We start from the raw sequence: 18,237 nt of genomic DNA on the forward strand, positions 1-18,237 counted from the left end.
ATAGGGTAGCTCTTTTCTAGGAGCTAGTACAAGGTGCAAGAGGTTGACTCAAAGTAGAATTGGAACTTTCGTTAATCTGACATTAGCACTTCTTTTTGGAAGAAGAAAAGGAGGGGCATTTTAAAAACTATGAAATAAAGCACAACTGCATCATTTATTTTGAGTGCTATTATTTATTTGAGTTAGTAGGAATCACCATGGGAACATCATCTTTTTCTGCAGTTTTCCCTTAGATTTTGAATTAATAGCAAGAAGATGAAATCTTTTAATACATTTGTTGAACTTGGACATGAGACCATTAGACCCAGAGGTCATGGAAGCATTTTCTTCTCTGCCTGTAAGATACCTACACATGGACATGGAGAAGTACACCTTCTCCATACAAGCTACTTACTATTTAGAGCCAGTTTCATTATGAAGCACAATACACTGTAGCCAGGGCCCTGCTCATCTCCCATCTTTGCCAAAGGAATGTGATGATGATATTGATGATACCTATTAGAAAATTGAAGTCTTTAAGAAATATCCTTTTTTTCTTCTTGGGAGTATACCTGTTTTAGATCTGCATATTTTATTTGCTAAAGATTTAACAGTATTTCACATTTTCTTTCAGTCTTCACAGAAAAATACTGCACTGCTAACCATGTGGATAAACTTCCTGGCCCAAGAGACTGGGTACAGATTCTACAGGATCAAATTAAACTGGCCAGAAGAAGGTTAAAAAGAGGCTCAGGTAGGAATAGGTTGCAAGAAAGTAATTGCGGAAGCACATTATTGAACACTTAGACTTTGGAAAGTACAATACTTTGCTCTAGGGTATTTCAGTGTCTGTTGTCTTTTAAAGGAGTAGCTCTACATAATGTGCTATGGCTTTATATTTTAAAGTCTTATTCAAATGAATTTTGAAATTCTCCTTAAGATTAAACAGTAAAAATGATACCAGACCATTTGCTTTTAACAGTACAAACAAAAATGATGGCTAATCTCATTTGTGGTTTTATGTGTCTCATGCATGAAACTGGGTCTGTCTTTTACAGTTTGCTCCTATTTGCCTGTTAATTTTTGTTTATTTGGATCTGCGTGACTTCCTAAAAGTACTGGTTGCTTAAGGTAAAAACAATCATCAACTAGAAACACCACATGAAACAGGGATTTTAAGTCAAATATATATATATATTTTTAGATTGGGGATTGTAGTTTCTGGAATTATTCTTCCAGGAAAAATGAAAATCAAGTGATCCGACAGCAGTTGAGTTGTAACTATTAGATTTGGTGATTTGAAGTCTCAGTCCCCACAAAGGAATAGTGTTCCAATTTACCAGTAAACAATTCCTTTCAGGTCAGTGTTCTCCCATCATATAAGAATAATCCTCTCCAAGAGACCACAAACCTCTTTATATTGTTTAAAATAAAAACCCGAATCAACCACAAGCACACCTGGTCTGATAAAAGCCTTCTGTGCTTTGAGTGTGAGAATCAATTTGGGAGATACACTTCAGATGCTGAAATGTTACCAATTTTAGAATATTATGGAGGTTTATCAGAATAGCAGTTCAAAACACATCAGACTGTATCTTTAAACAGACACTTTTTATATGAAATCTCACAATGTGTAGTATGTATTTGTCTACCAAGCCTATGGAGGAGTAAAAGCTAAGGAATCCTGGGAACTCTATTCATAGGGCCCCTTCTGGCACATGCTGGGAGTATCTTTGACTAGACAAGATACTCAGGAACCAAAGGGCCAAGTGGTTCTTCAGTGTGAAGATGTTAAAAAAAACCAACCCAAATCTGGTGCCATTGAGTTGATTCCGACTGAAAACATTATAGCTCTTTATTCTAAAAGGATCCCTTGTGGAGCAGTGGTTAAGAGCTCAGCTGCAAACCAAAAAGTCCACAGTTTGAATTCACCAGCTGCTCCTTGGAAACCTTATGGGGCAGTTCTTCTCTGTCCGGTAGGGTCTCTGTGAGTCAGAATCAACTTGACGGCAACAGGTTTGTTTTTTTTTTCTTTCTTTTTTTTTTTTAATTATTAGGATTCTAAAATATCATCCCCAGATGATTTCTTTAAATTTACTTAAAGATATTCCCACCCCTTCCTCTACTTTTTTCTTCGTTTTACGCTTAATTGATATTCGTTTTATAAAAAAGCAATGGATTATTAATATATTATCTTTAATTGGCAAAAAAAAAAAAAAAATGCTTTCTTGTGTTAAGTAATATAACATAGTTGACTCAGAAGACCTGGTTTTGAAGTCTCCCCTCTGCCCTTTGCCAACTCTGGATCTGGGACAAATCACCCAATCTCTCTGATCCTCAGTTGCCTTACCATTAAGTGCACATCAAACTAAAACCAGCCTCAGAGTTGGTGTGGAAATCAAGGGCTGTGTTGTATATGAGTGTGCTTTATAAATGAAACTAGTATATTGTCTATGAAAATGTTTGGTACTCATGTGCAGCCATGTTTGAGAACTATGGAGATCATTGAGGTAAACATGCTACCTTTGTGCCTCTCTTGTATCCTGTGTCAGGGGACCAAATATCCTGGTTTGCCTGGCCATCCTGCTTCATTTTTGTTGTCCCAGCATAATTATTAAAAGTACCCCTTTCACTCTGAAAGGTTTTCAGGTTTGGATAGTAAATTGTATGGTCATCTTCATCCTATTTCTCTTAGTTTTCACTGCGCTCTTTTTCTTAATCTACAAATATCCTCAGACACATCATAGTATAGTGGAAAGAATAGATCTGAATTCAAATCTGTCATCTGCCATTTACAGATTCTTGTGACCTTAGACAAATTATCCTCTCTGATCCTCTGTTTCTCCATTTACATAAGGGGGATAATACTTACCTCACAGGGTTGTCTTGAGAGTTAAAATTAGATGATGTAAACATTGCCACTAATATAGAACTGACACATAAAATGTTCAATAAATGCCTATGACCTTATCCTCCTCCTGTTTGCCATTTAAAAAAAAAAAAAAAATTCCTTTAGCCCTGCCATTTCTTAAAGTCACTACTATCTCTTTCTCTTAACATTGTCAGTCACATTTCTTCCAAAAGGATTTGTGTTCCCTGAGCCTCCTTCACCATCTGCAGTTCACTTTTCAATCCATTGCATTTTTCCTCTGACCTCACTCCTCTAATGAAACTCTTCCTGTGTTCACCTCCTGATGGTCAGATTTTGTTGTCTGTTTCAATTAACACTCCTAGTTGACCCCTATGTTGAATTCTACACTGTCAAACCTCATCCTTCTTGAAAATTTCTTCCCTTTACTTCTGTGATTTTATTGTCTTTTTTTTTTTTTGCCTCCTTATTCTCTGGTAATGCCTTTGGTCTCCTTCACTGCCTCTTTCTCTTCTGCCCACCCCTTAAACTTAGTATTCCCATGTTCCCATTCTTGGCAGTGTTCTTACTCTTAGTCCTCACTCATGACTTGAACTACCCCCATGCATCGATGGCTGCCCAGTGTGTAGCTTCAAACCTGGCTTTGTGCTGGAGCACTAGATTCCATTCACTATGCCTCTGTGATTATCTTCTTAACACACAACTTGATCATACCAGCCCATGTATTAAATACTTCTGCTAGCTTCCTATTGTCCCCACAGTAAAATCCCTTTCACATACCACCCTCACCCCTACAAGTCATACAGGGTCCTTCACAGTCTTGCCCCATACACGTCATCAGCCTCCTCTCTTGTCATAGGCCTCATGCTCCCTTCAGCCATACCAGACCTCTCCCTGTTCCTAACATAGCTGGTCTCTCACACTCTCATGCTTTTCCTCGGCCTGGAAACTCCTCTATCTCCTTTAATAAGCATCTCAAAGGTTACTTGCTCCTGGACCCTTCACAGGTGGTACCACACCACCACAATAGGTTACATTCCTGTTTCCTCAGCTGGACTGTGTGAGATCCTCAAGAGCAGGGACTGCATCTGAGTAGTGTTTCTATCCCAGGTGTCAAGAACTGTACCTAGCACAAGGTAGATACTTGTCGAATGAACCAGTGAATCAATCAGTAATCCAAGAAAGGAAGAGACTGTAGACTGCAACAGAAAGATCTTGTTGTTTAGTCAGTTACGTGAAGTCCTGAAGAATATTCCATCAGTTCCTTACTTGAGGTTCAAGGACTTAATCCATCCCCTCCAGAGCCACAGGTGGCAGATTTGAGAATGACTTCTCTGTTCAGTGTCCATGAGCTCTGTCCTTAGGAGCAAGGTCCTTAGGATCCTAGGTATACCTTGTAGCCTCTCACATAGTTGTCCCATAGTGCCCCTTTTACCCTCCTGCTCCTTCCCTCTCCCTTATTTCCTTCTCTGCTCCCCATCTCCTTAGTCCTGTTATCCCCTCTCAATTTATTCTTTTCTCCTATCCTCCTCCAAAGGTGATGTCACTGAAAAAAAACAAAAACAAAACACACCTTTAGACTATGAAGATTGACCTCCTGCTAGTGTGTCTCTTACAGCTTGTTATGCTAAGAGTCTTTTGCCTTCCCCTTGATTTACATTACAAAAGGCCCCTTTTATTACTGTAGCCTCCTTAGGTTTCCAGCTCCAGGAAGAGGTTGAGGGTGGAAAGGAAAAAAGCATCTTGCACAATTGAATGACAGGTGTTATTAAAGACAGTAGCCTAATAACTTTACACAATGAGTAACGCCTAATTGAGTGCTGGCATCATGTGGGGCATTGTGTCTCCTCAGTTTTATATCCAAAATCAAATTTCAAGTATTAAGCCTGAGAGCTGTGTCTGTGCTAGTGTTAAGTTGATCTTGTGTTACCTAATTTCTACCTTGAAAGACTTGACTTGTTAGAAATGTTAACAGATAGAAAACATTTTCTTCATGAGTATTTAAGAACTTCCATTCATCTATTGATTTTGTTGTAGAGCAAAACCACAAAGCCTAGTTAAAATTGAAAGTAAAGAGTTCTATTGAGGGGAGAGAGACAGCTGCAGTACAAAAGAGCATTGCAATGGAGAAACACGGAGTCCCAGCAAATGGAACACATGAATCCAAGGGGGAGCAGTTTAGGGCCACATGGTTATAGAGCTGGAGGAGGAAGTACAAAACACAATATTCTGATTAGTTTACAGTGATTGAGGTCAGTCAAAGGCGAGAAAAAGCAAGCATAGTCTTTGACATTATTGGTTATATGAATACATTGGTTGGCTAAAAGACATAATTGTAAGACATGGGGCCAAAGGGGAGCTTCATGTTGGTTACAAAGCAATGACATGATGAAAATTTTCAGGAGTGGTGTGTTAAAAGTTATATTGCTCAGAGCCTCAGTCTCTGCAAGAGATTGGAAACAAAGAGTTTCCATCAGGGAACAAAGGAGTTTCTGTAAGATATTCACATTTTTTATCCTGACCACAAAGAAACTTACTTCCTTAATGGTAAGAGGGGTTGGTTCCTAGGCAACAAATGTAGAAACCCACTGCCTTCAAGTTGATTCCAACTTACAGTGACCCTGTAAGACAGAGAAGAACTGCCCCACAGGGTTTCCAAGGCTGGTGGATTTGAACTGCTGGCCTTTTGGTTAGCAGCCGAGTTCTTAACTACAGTGCCACCAGGGCTCCAACAAAGGTAGAATCTGGGGGAAAGGTTACATGAGCTCTTAGAGTTAGCTCTGTCATTTTACAGATGGGTCAGGTGCCTCTGTTTTGATTTTATACATTATTATTCCGTCCTTTTGATAAAGATTTCAAAGAAGATCCTTTGGTCACACTTACGGGCATACTCACTTCTGCATGGGCTTGACTTTAAATTGTCCTTAATGGCTGCTTGAACCAGCAAGTATTTAAGTTCCTAGATGTTAAGTCATAGAAGTGGCCGGATGCCACTACGAATTTTTACCTTGCTACAGGGGAGTTTTCATCTTTAGGGAGAGCTGGTCTCATGTCACCCACAAAGGAGTAACTCATCTTCTGCATGATTTTTTGGCAGTGGGGCACCCTCAGTTTTCTTCACCATGCTATTGCTGAGCAGCCATCTTCAGTGACCTTGGTGTGGGAAATGGCTAGGGTGTGGCCAAATTGGAGGAGCAACCTGACCTACTTTCAAATGACTGATCTAAGTCAAAAGGCTACTCTAGTTTGGGTTCCCAAATACATTGTTAAAATACATATTTCTCTGAGCAGAAGATGAAGTGAAGTTTCCAGTTCCAGATGCGCATCTTATATTTTATAATTCCAATAATAAGGATTATTGTTATTAATATAATCAATGTGGTTTGCAATAAAGACTGTAACCAAGAACCTACACTATTAGGTAACCAAATGAAGATATCAGAAAAGGATGGTAAAGTCATAGAGGGTATAGAGTGTAACTAAGCAACTTTTTGATGAATCTTCTTAAGGTCTTGCTGTACTTCTGTAGTGTTTATCCAAGAGCACATAGTCCAATGGCACATAGTCCACCCTGCTGTGCTAGTAAGAAATCTAAAGCGATGCGGTCATCAAGTACTTCTTTAACTAATGAATTAAGGGATCATTGTTGTGCTGCCATTTCACCTGCAACATTGTCAGCTATTTGAGCTATGGTAGCTGGCAGGTTACGAATAGACTATTTTAATTGTATTGTACTAAACCAAGGAATGGCTACTTGCAAAAAGGTCCACTCCCATTGGAGTAGTCAGCAACAGGAGTGCTGGTAGATACTAGGCTATGCTGGGGTAAAGAAATTAAATTTTAACTCTACTTGTCCAATGTAGACTTTTATTATGGGTCTAAATATCTAGAGGAACTCCCAAGATTCTCAGTGTACCTTGACCTTTTATTCTCCAACTATCCAAGCATGGTGTAGCCTATGCATAAGGAAAATACTTAGGGGTCATCTACAGTGAACCTGCACAAAAGAATAAGTAACCATGGGAAGTACTCAGGGCCTGTTTAAAATCAGAGGAACTAGGAATAGATAAATTTGCATTTACCAGTGAAGTTTCCATATAGACATTATTATAAGTTGATATCCTTTCAAAGTTTAATTCCTACTGATTATAGCTTTGAAAACATGGGTTATTCTAAGGTTTAAAATTATTGTATCAACTAGAATATAATCAGCCTTCTTCAGGGCATCCTTTAACAAAGGGACATTGCCCAATATAATCTTGGTTTCTAAATTTATTTTCTGCATTTACCTCTTTAGCTCCAGCACAATCATACGGGATAAACAAAACAACAGAGATCATTATAAAAATATAACAAACGAGTAGTACCATGAATATTTAGACAAAATAAGTACTCCAACTGCTAATAGAATGAGTCCTAGTACTTCCAAAGGTGGTATAGAAAACAGGAAAGATCAAGAAGTATTGGGCTAAGTTTTGCCAACCTGAACATCACTTGATTTGTCTTTTTTAAGAAATTAGACTTTGAAAATTTTGGGGAAAAATTGGAAGACCCTAATTTTATTCTCCATATTACCCCTATTCCCTCCTTTTTATCCTGCTAATGATTCTAGCGTGAAAACAATTAGTTAAAAATTACTAACCAAAAAAAAACCAAACCAAACCCACTGCTGTCGAGTCTATTCCGACTTAAGCTATGAATTTATAGAATAAGGCAACTTTAAAGGCTGTAAGTGTTAGGCAGGGCTAATGCCATCTAGTGGGAACATAAAGAATTAACACCAGAAAGGAAGAAAAAAACAAACCCATTGCTGTCAAGTCAATTCTGACTCGTAACAACCCTATAGGATAGAGTAGAACTGTAGAATTAACACCATGGAGGATAATATTCTGATACAGGGATAAGGCAATCTAAATGTAGTTCTATAAGGGTCACCTATGCCAATAGCAATAGAAGTTCAAGGACTTTAATAGCCTGTATATACGTGGGAAAGAAAGGTGTGGATGTAAATAAAAAGGTAACAGGTGGCAAATTACCAGTCTGTAAATCCCAGCTGATAAAATAGTGCCACCTTAAAAGTTAAAGAACTGAATAAAGAGTAACTGCTTCAGGGGTTTCTATACAGCATATCTTAGTAGGGGGGAATACTAACTTGGTGAAGGATACTTCAGATAAGTAGGAAAGTAAATATTATAAAGCACTGTTAAAAAATCTTAGCTGCTTGCGTGAAGCCTTGTTCCGTGGTCTTGGGTTTAGCTCTTTGCTTCTCAGTTGTTTGCTTCTGTCTACCAGGGCGGCTGAATTTCAGCCTGAGTCCCTTAGTTGGCTGGACAGTTTAAACAGGAGCCGTGCTGTTAATTGAGAGAGATATATCCAAGTCTTAACTCTGTGTAATTTAGCGTATAAGGAGTAGTAAGGAGAACTACATACGGTCCTTCCCAACAAAACTCCAGGGAATCTTCTAGCTGTTTTTCCTAATATGCATGGTCCTCTGGAGTAATACCAATCGGATTTTGGTTTTCAGCCATCAAAAACTCTTAACCTGTGAAAACATTGACAACATTTAATAAAATTAGAGTTGATATAAGTAATATAAGGGAGATTTTGAAGATCTACTTCTTTCATCATAATTATGTCACTGTTTATTTCTTAGAGTCTGTGGCATTTCTGAATATATTTTAGTTAGAACTTTGACATGAGCCATAACATTTTTTTAATTCATAGGATATTCTGTAACCAGTATAGTGTTATTAGTTCCTGAAATAGATGATTCTTAAATAAAAAAGGAAAGAAGGAAGAGAGGAAAAAATGATTTCTTATATCAGGAAAATAGAACATTGTATATTAGTGATATTCTTATATAAGTCTGCTATTGTTGTTAGGTGCCACTCGGTCAGTTTCAACTCATAACAATTCTATACATAACAGAACGAAATGCTTCCTGGTCCTGCGCCGTTCTCATTGTTACACCCACCATGTCAGTCCATCTCATTGGGGGTCTTCTTTTTTGCTGATCCCCTACTTTACCAATGTCTTTCTCCAGGGACTGATCCCTCCTGACAATATGGCCAAAGTATGTGAGATGTAGTGTTGCCATCCTTGCTTTTAAGGAGCATTCTGGTTGTACTTCTTCCAAGACAGATTTGTTCGTTCTTTGGCAGTCCATGGTATATTCAATATTCTTTGCCAGCACCATAATTCAAAGGCTTCAGTTCTTTTTCAGTCTTCCTTATTTATTGTCCAGCTTTCACATGCGTAGGAGGTGATTGAAAACACCATGGCTTGGGTCAGTCACACCTTAGTACCTCAAGGTGACATCTTTGCTTGTTAACACTTCAAAGAGGTCTTTTGCAGCAGATTCGCCCAATGCAGTGTGTTGTTTGATTTCTTTACTGCTGCTTTCATGGGTGTTGTTTGTGAATCCAAGTAAAATGATATCCTTAACAACTTTGATCTTTTCTGCATTTATCGTGGTGTTGCTTATTAGTCCAGTTGTGAAGATCTTTGTTTTCTTTATGTTGAGGTGTAATCCATTCTGAAGGCTGTGGTCTTTGATCTTTATCAGTAAGTGCTTCAAGTCCTCTTCACTTTCAGCAAGCAAGGTTGTGTCATTTGCATAATGCAAGTTATTGATAAGTGTTCCTCCAATCCAGATGCCCTGTTCTTCTTCATATAGTCCAGCTTCTTTGATTATTTACTCATCATACAGATTGAATAGGTATGGTGAAAGGATACAGCCCTGGCACACACCTTTCCTGACTTTAAAGACAAAGTAAAGTATTATAATGACATGTACAAAGACCTGGAGGTAGAAATCCAAAAGGGAAGAACACACTTGGCATTTCTCAAGCTGAAAGAACCAAAGAAAAAAATTCAAGCCTCGAGTTGCGATAGTGAAGGACTCTATGGGGAAAATAATAAACAACATCAACGAAGCATGAAAAGAAGATGGAAGAATACACAGAGTCACTATATCAAAAAAAATCGGTTAATGTTCAACAATTTCAGGAGGTAGCATATGACCAGGAGCCGATAGTACTGAAGGAAGAGGTCTAAGCTGCACTGAAGACATTGGGGAAAAACAAGGCTCCAGGAATTGATGGAATACCAACTGAGATGTTTCGACAAATGGATGCAGCACTGGAGGTGCTCACTCACCTATGCCAAGAAATTTGGAAGACAGCTACCTGGCCAACCAAATAGAAGAGATCCATATTTATGCCTATTCCCAAGAAAAGTGATCCAACCAAATGTGAAAATTATCAAACAATATCATAATATCACACACAAGTAAAATTTTGCTGAATATCATTCAAAAGTGGCTGTAGCAGTACATCAATAGGAAACTGCCAGAAATTCAAGCCAGATTCAGAGGAGAATGTGGAACCAGGGATATTGCTGATGTCAGATGGATCCTGGCTGAAAGCAGAGAATACCAGAAGGATGTTTACCTGTGTTTTTATTGATTATGCAAAGGCATTTGGCTATGTGGATCATAACAAAGTATGGATAACGTTGCAAAGAATGGGAATCCCAGAACACTTAATTGTGCTCATGAGGGACCTGTACATAGATCAAGAGGCTGTCATTTGAACAGAAGGAGGGGATACTGCGTGGTTTAAGGTCAGGAAAAGTGTGTATCAGGATTGTATCCTTTTACCATACTGATTCAATCTGTATGCTGAGCAAATAACCTGCGAAGCTGGACTGTGAATCTTACAGTAATCGGTTTGGTTCACTTAGTTTTATGGAGCCAATTTTGGTTTCATGTTATTTTGGATGAGCAGCAACTTGAAAAACCCTGTCAATTTCTACATGAGTTCTAAAAGTCCTGACTGACTCCAGTGGCATTTATTTTCAAAATATTATAGTCCTCTTTAAGAGTCTTATATAGCCCATTTTTATTGTGTTTTCAGTGAATAAGTAAGGTAAAACTTGGCTATGGTTAGCTTATAATAATAATTTTTTTTAATGAAAAGGCTTGATGGTAATTAACTACAAAAATGCAAAGTTAAATAAAGTCAAATAATAAACTTTAGATAAAAATATCTCTAAGCATAATGATTAACCTTTAAAAATAAGAGTCAGGATATACCAAGAATAATAGAAGCTCCATAGGTGAAATCATTGGCTTTGATGATGGTTGATTTTAAAAGAAATAAAGTTGTGACCAAGTTAGTAATTAAAAGGTTAATAAAATTATGATATAATAGAATGAGTTTATTGTCTAATATCAGGCAAAATACATAAGAGGAAATATTAACATATAAAATTTTAACCTAAAGAAAATTTTGCATGTCTCTTGATTTGACAACATGTTTTATGTAACTTAAAACATATTAAGTAAATCTTTTTAGCACTGTTTTCTTTAGGTAACAGAAATAAATCTTTTGTGGCTTTTTATGAAGTTTCAAAGTTGTCAGGCGTTTATCACGGGCTATTGAGAAACAGTATTTGAGTTATTTAATTAAATATTTTAAAGGTAGAATTCTTAGTTTTTCCAAAGCCATGTGGCTTCATTTTTGAGTTAGGAATTTATTCTGTTGAGCCTTTGCTTTTGAAGCAGATTGCATAAAAAAATAATAAAGTTCTTTAGTTTAAAAGAAAATTTTGTTAATAGTGAGAAACCCAATTCTTAGCTTATATGTTATTTAATATTACTTTTAAAAATTCTTATAAATCAACTCATTAAACTTTTAGTCATAGCGAATAAGAACTTTAGCCATGCCAAATAAATTTTCTTTTTAATATACTTTTTAAATTTCTTGTAAAAATGAATATATTTTTCCTTGTGGCATAAAAAGTAAGAGCCTATAAACTTTAATAATAACAAACATCTACCAACACAGTATCAGTAAGTTACTCAAAAATTCTGAAAATGAGTTTAAATCTACATATTATAAAACATAATCACTATTGAAATAAAGCTCATCTAAACAGTCTGTATCTCTAAGGTTTTATTATTTCTTTTGTTATAAAAATGTTTTTATTTTGTTGGGAGGGGTCTTTTTGGTGACTGTCTACATGAATAACAGAAACTTATCAGGAGCAGAACTGATTTTTATCTGGATGTCTTATCCTCACAGGGGCTTTCTTTGTATGTTAGTCAGAAGGTAGTTAGTGGCTAGATTGAATGGCCAGGCTGTGAGCTCTATAGCCTGTTGTAGTTTCTGTGTGTGTCTAAAAAATGACCTTATCATGGAAGCTCCATAGAGACATCCAAACTCTCTGAGTGACCAAATTACTGGGCCGAGGGTTGTGGGGACCATGGTCTTGGGGAACATCTAGCTCAATTGGCTTAACATAGTTTATAAAGAAAATGTTCTACATTCTATTTGGGCGCGTGGTGTCTGGGGTCTTAAAAGCCTGTGAGTGGCCATCTAAGATACTCCACTGGTCTCACCCTTTCAGGAGCAAGGGGGAATGAAGAAAACTAAAGAGACAAGGGAAAGATTAGTCCAGAGGACTAGTGGACCACAACTACCACAGCCTCCACATCTACCACGGCCTCCCCCAGACTGAGTCCAGTATAACTAGATGGTACCCAGCTACCACCACTGACTGATCTGACAGGGATCACAGTAGAGGGTCCTGGACAAAGCTGGAGAACAAAATCATAACTTACAAAAAAAAGACCAGACTTACAGGTCTGACAAGCTGGAGAAACCCCGAGAGTATGGCCCCTGGACACCCTTTTAACTCAGTAATGAGGTCACTCCTGAGGTTCACCCTTTAACCAAAGATTCGACAGGCCCATAAACAAAACGAGACTAAAGGGGCACACCAGCCCAGGGGCAAGGACTAGAAGGCAGGAGGGGACAGGAAGGCTGGTAATAGGGAACTCAAGGTCAAGAAGGCAGAGTGTTAACTTGTCATGGGATTGTTAACCAATGTCATAAAACAATATGTGTACTAACTGTTTAATGAGAAGCTAGTTTGTTCCGTAAACCTTCATCTGAAATACCATAAAAAAAAAAAAAAAGAATAAAAGAGATGACCTTAATTGCAGCAGTTTTCATCAAGCCTTGGTGGCAAAAGTTTTACAAAGATGTACATTACTGTATTACATCATTAACATATAAGAGCCTTGTTAAATTTTTGAAGGGACTTATCTGTAATTCAGGCTTGGGCAAGGGTCTCAATAATGGTTACTTCAGACTCAAAAGTTTTCTTTATCTTGGTGTCAGGTGTTATAAAAATTATAGTCACTTGTGTAATGGTATCCAAAAACCTGAGACATACAATTTTTTATTTTTGAAAGTTAGAATATTTAGGCAAGCCTTGCAAAGCCTTCAGTCATTTGTGGAGTTATACCTCCACCTTTTCAAATGCAAGTAGCATGAGTTCAGCCTGGTTGCCTGGTAACACAGAAGCGGTCAGTGCACTTTTCAAAATAGACTAACTTATCTTAAAGTTTCTTAGAGTAGCTGCCAAAATTTTTTTTTTTAGATTATAAGGCAGGTGAAAATAGTTTATCAAAACAAAACAATACAGTAATTGTTAGGAATGGCTTTTAATACAAGGCAGGTACTTAGACACAATTCTTTAGACTAGAAGCAAGATAAATGAAACAAAAAAACTACATAATTTATTGGTTTCTGAGGTCAGCTAACCTGAAGAACTTGTAAAATAAAAAACAGACGTGTACACGGAAAAGCAAAAAGCAGTTGTGAGAAGCATTACTTTCAGTCTCTCTCCCCTTAAAGAAACCTCCACAATGCCAGATTGGGTACTGTGGCTGCAAGGAGCATTACTTTAGGTCTCTCACCACTTAAAGTGATCTCCACAATACCAAATTGTGAGGAGCAACCTCAAATGTGCACCAGACCTAGGTCAAACCAGCTTTAACCTGAATTTTCAAGCAGGAAAAAAAAAGAAACTGAATGTGCATTGAAACTTGCATGCACACTGTACCTTGGAAGTGTACAAGGAAAGAAAAAGCAAGCTCAAACTTAATGAGCTAGAACCTTGATCTCCCCAGACCTGGGGATGTAGTAGGAATAGCCCCACCAAACTGAATTTGGCAACAGACTCCTCAGAACGTTCAGATAGTGAACTTCAAATGAAAGTAAAGACTGATCCTCAATAAAAATCACAGAGCTGAAGCTTAATAAAAATTAAAAAAAAAAAAATCACAGAGCTCTACACAATGAAGGCAGAGCTCGAATTCTAGAGACTTTACCTTAGGTGACCTCTGGAAATCGGGGAGGCGGTAAGCCAAAAGGCTTCTGGCCACACCCACGTTCTCAATGTCCCCAGGGTCATAGAAGGCAGGATGTCTCTGAAATCCCACTTCTGACACAAAGTAATGTCATAGAGCAAAATCACGAAGCCCTGTTAAAATTGAAAGTTAAGAGTTTTACGCAGGAGATAGACAGCTGCGGTACAAAAGAACATTACAATGGAGTCCCAGCAAGTGGAACACACAAATCCAAAGGGGAGCATTTGAGTCACATGGTTATAGGCCTGGAGGAGGAAGTACAAAACAAAATAATCTGATTGGTTTACAGTGATTGAGGTCAAAGGCCAGACAAAGTAAAGTATAACCTTTGACATCATTGATTACATGAATACATTGGCTAAAAGACATAATTGAATGGGGTTAAGGGAGAACCTTCATGTTGGTTACAAAGTAATGACATGACCAGTTTTCTGGAGTGGTCTTTTAAAAGGTGAATTGCTCAGGGCCTCAGTCTCTAGAGGAGATTGGGAACAGAGTTTCCATCAGGGGACAAAGGAGTTTCCATGAGGTATTCACATTCTTTAGCCTGATTGCAAAGAAACTTACTTCCTTAACAATAGTAGGGGTTGGTTCCTAGGTAGCAAAGGCAGAGACCGGGGTTACATTGAGCTCTTAGAGTTAGCTCCGTCATTTTACAAATAGGTTTTAATTTTATCCCTTAGTCAATTTTCAGGGGGAAATTATTGAACAAAAAAAGCAGAGACACTAAGTATAATATTCAAGTTTGAGAAAGATCTAAAATTTGCCATAATGAAGAGACCTAAATTGAGTACTCAGTAACCCCAAGTGAAGGGGACAGCGGTGGTTCAGTGGTAGAATGCTGAACTGCCGTGAGGAGGATGCGCAATCCCCAGGCAGTGCACCTCAGGCACAGCCACCACGTGTCTCTCAGTGGAGCCTTATGTGTTGCTATGATGCCAAACAGGTTTCAGTGGAGTTTCCAGACTAAGATGGACTAGGAAGAGAGGTCTGGCAATCTACTTCCAAAAAATGAACTAGTGAAAACCCAAAGGATCACAACGGTCTGATCTGCAACCGATTGCGGCAGTGGTGCAGGACGAGGCAGCTCAGTTGTGCATGGGGTCACAATCATTTGGGGACCGACTCAACAATAGCTAACAACAAGCTGAAAGGCGAGGCAAAGGGCCAAAGTACTCAAAAACCACCTACCTTTGCTTCTCCTGCATGATATTCCACCAACTTCTAGGTAGCCTGAGGTGGTGGTGGTAGTGTTGGTGTTATCTGCTGTTGAATTGGCCCCCAACTCATGGCAACCCCATTTGTTACAGAGTAGAATTGCTCCACAGGATTTTCTTGGCTGTAATCTTTTTTTTTTAATCTTTATGGAAACAGATTACCAGGCCTTTTCTTCTGTGGAACACTGGGTGGGTTTGAACTGCCAGCCTTTCAGTTAGCAGCCAGTCCCAAACTGCTTGCTCCACTCAGCCTGAGGGAGGTGAGCAAAGTCCTGTGTTTCACATCCTCTACTTAAAATTCATAAAAGTGTAAGTGTGCCTGATTTCTTCTACTTCATAGGGGGTGGTGAGAGTAAATGGAAAAATGTGAAAAATGCTTGCAACTCCTTGGGAGCTTGAAAGAAAAGTATTCTGTAAATCCAGAATACCAGTGTTACTAACTTAAGTGCTGCAGAGGCCACCCAGAGAAAGGAAGAAGAGGCTTTATGTTATAGAACACGTGTCTCTAGCTGAGGACAGTTATTAAAAGTCTCTAAAGGACCTGAAAATTTAAGTTTTTTAGGGGAAACCTTTGACGGTGGACATCATAAAAAGTGAGGAGATTTTGGAGAAGGCTGTTATCAGAGACTCAAACAACCTAGCTGGGAGTGGGTCACATGACTAAAATTAAAAAAAAAAAGCCCAGCTTAAATCATGTGCGTACTTTGATGCCTTCCCCATACTGTATAGCTTATATGTAAAGGCACCTTCTTGTTCTATTGTCAGATGCTAAGACCAATTATTATAAGTTCTGGTCTCCATTTCCCTTCCCCTTTCCACCAACACACACACACACACACACACACACACACACTAGGAATGTCCACCTCATTCTTGTTTCTCTTTCTCACAGTTAGATGGGGCAGCAACATATTACTTAACCACCTTGATATTTCTATTAATATCACACATAACAAATGCTCATTTTCCACACATTTATGTCTATTTCTGCAGAATGGGACCCATACTGTATAGTGTTCCCCCCACCCTTCCCTCCATGTAGCACCCTCTCACATATTCAGAAGATTGCCCTTATTCCACAGTCACCAGTAATGTTTGGTTTGGAACATTTTAACTTTTGACCGCTGCGTTTGTGATTGGCACCTCGGCACTTCTCTTCTGCTCTGATAGCAGGCTCTGTTAGTGTCCGAGGAAGTGGAAGGACAGAGCTAACTAACCCTGACGTATAGACCAAACCAAAATGAGAGCACATCAGCAGTGACCTGCCAAAAAAGTTTTGTATCCCAATTTTGTCAAATGCTGTTACACTCCGTTCTCCTCAAGTGGCACAAATGTGAGGCCCCAGCAGGTTGAAACTAGAGCCACTTCCATTTCCTTCTTAAAGCTGATGGGAACTGAGAGGCCTGGGTCAATAACAGGGTTTTCTCTTGTGCTTTTTGTCTTGATTATTTTCAGTCTAAATGATAGTGTAAACAGTGTATCAGAGGTATTCCACACCTTCAACCTCATTTATCATATTTGGCTCAGTTCCTGGGATTAGATACAGACTCTGACTGGGCAAGCTAATCAGCTAACCACTTAAGGAACTGTGCACTGCCTGTAGAAAAAAAAAGTGCCCCACACCGATTTTGAAAGGTTATTATCCTAATCCAAATAGAAATTCAATTGGGGCTCTCATCACATGTAATAATTTTTTTTTCTTCTGTAACTGGAATGATTCCTTTCCCGCTGTGGATTTTTATCATTTTCATTAGATTATTTCCTCCAAGTTGAAATCACAATTTTTTTATTTGTGTTAAATTTAAGAGTGACGCAGCCGCTGCTTTTAAATTTTTATTGGGCTTTCTCAGTCTTTCCAAATTTCACAAGTTGACTGTCAATGGGGAAGAAAGGTGGTGAGCTGCTTGTTACAGATAGATGTTATGATTAAATTTAAATAACACAATGATCTTCTTCACTCATGACACTTGGACCCTGTTCATGCAGCTAGCATATATTAATTTACATATAATAATTTATATATATTTTTCAGTCATATATTTTTTTCTTACTAAACCATATAATTGCATAAGTCTGTTTTTTAAAAGGTAAAGATAGCTGAATTAGAAAGGGAAAGATCAACATATATTAAAAACTGGTTTTTGTTATAACTATGTGAAAAGCAATTATCCATGTAGAGAAAATTATTAAAATATAAAATGAACTAAAATTTGAAGATTTAAAAAGTTAGCTCATAATGAATTCAAGTGGTGTATGTTTGAACCACAGTATTAGTAACAGAGCTGCTAAGGGCCCAGGCATTGCCTCTGTCCAACAGTGTAGTGGTTAAAGCACAGGCTTTAGAGTCAGAAAATCTGAGTTTACATCCCAGCTTATTTCCTGAGTGACTTTAATCAAGTGGAGTAATTCCCATGAGCGTCTGTTCTCATCTGTAAAACGAGATCACGAACTCTCCCTTCAAGATTGTGGTTAACGGTTAACTGAGTTAATGTCTATATGGCCCTTAACTAGTGCCTGGCTAAGTGATAAATAGTAAGTACATGAGAAATGTAAGAGCGCAGGCATTATTAACTCAATACAAATCCTTGGATAACCTCTCTGTGCCTCAATTTTCCCATTTGTTAAAATGGGAATAACAGACCTAATTCATAGGGTTTCCTGAGGTATATGTGACACAATGCATGTAAAATACTTAGCAAATGGTAAGCAGTATAATAAATGGTGCCAGCTATCATTGTTGTTATTATTATTGAAGAATTTTGTAAATCCTAGGCAATGAGAGAGTATTACTGTATAGTTCATCTGCTTATTCAAATTCACTCAAAGCAGTTAGAAGAAAACGTTTTCTAAATATAAAAATAATATATGCTCATTGTTTTTTAAATATACAATGTAGTGATTTTTTTTAAAAGCCCAGAGCACAAAATTTAAAATACCACTAAGCCTTTCAT

The 18,237-nt window shown here is 38.0% G+C and overlaps 1 protein-coding gene across 2 annotated transcripts in view; it reads left to right on the forward strand.

Annotated features, from left to right (window-relative positions):
• Positions 1-18,237, forward strand: part of BEND7 (BEN domain containing 7) — a 125,237-nt gene that overhangs the window by 91,728 nt on the left and 15,272 nt on the right. For both annotated transcript variants that reach the window (XM_049881966.1, XM_049881965.1), the window contains exon 8: positions 614-733. In XM_049881966.1, coding sequence (XP_049737923.1) covers positions 614-733 — 120 coding nt within the window. The remainder of the gene's footprint in view (positions 1-613; positions 734-18,237) is intronic.

The sequence above is a fragment of the Elephas maximus genome, chromosome 4 (genome assembly GCF_024166365.1).
Source record: "Elephas maximus indicus isolate mEleMax1 chromosome 4, mEleMax1 primary haplotype, whole genome shotgun sequence".
NCBI classification, from domain to species: domain Eukaryota; kingdom Metazoa; phylum Chordata; class Mammalia; order Proboscidea; family Elephantidae; genus Elephas; species Elephas maximus.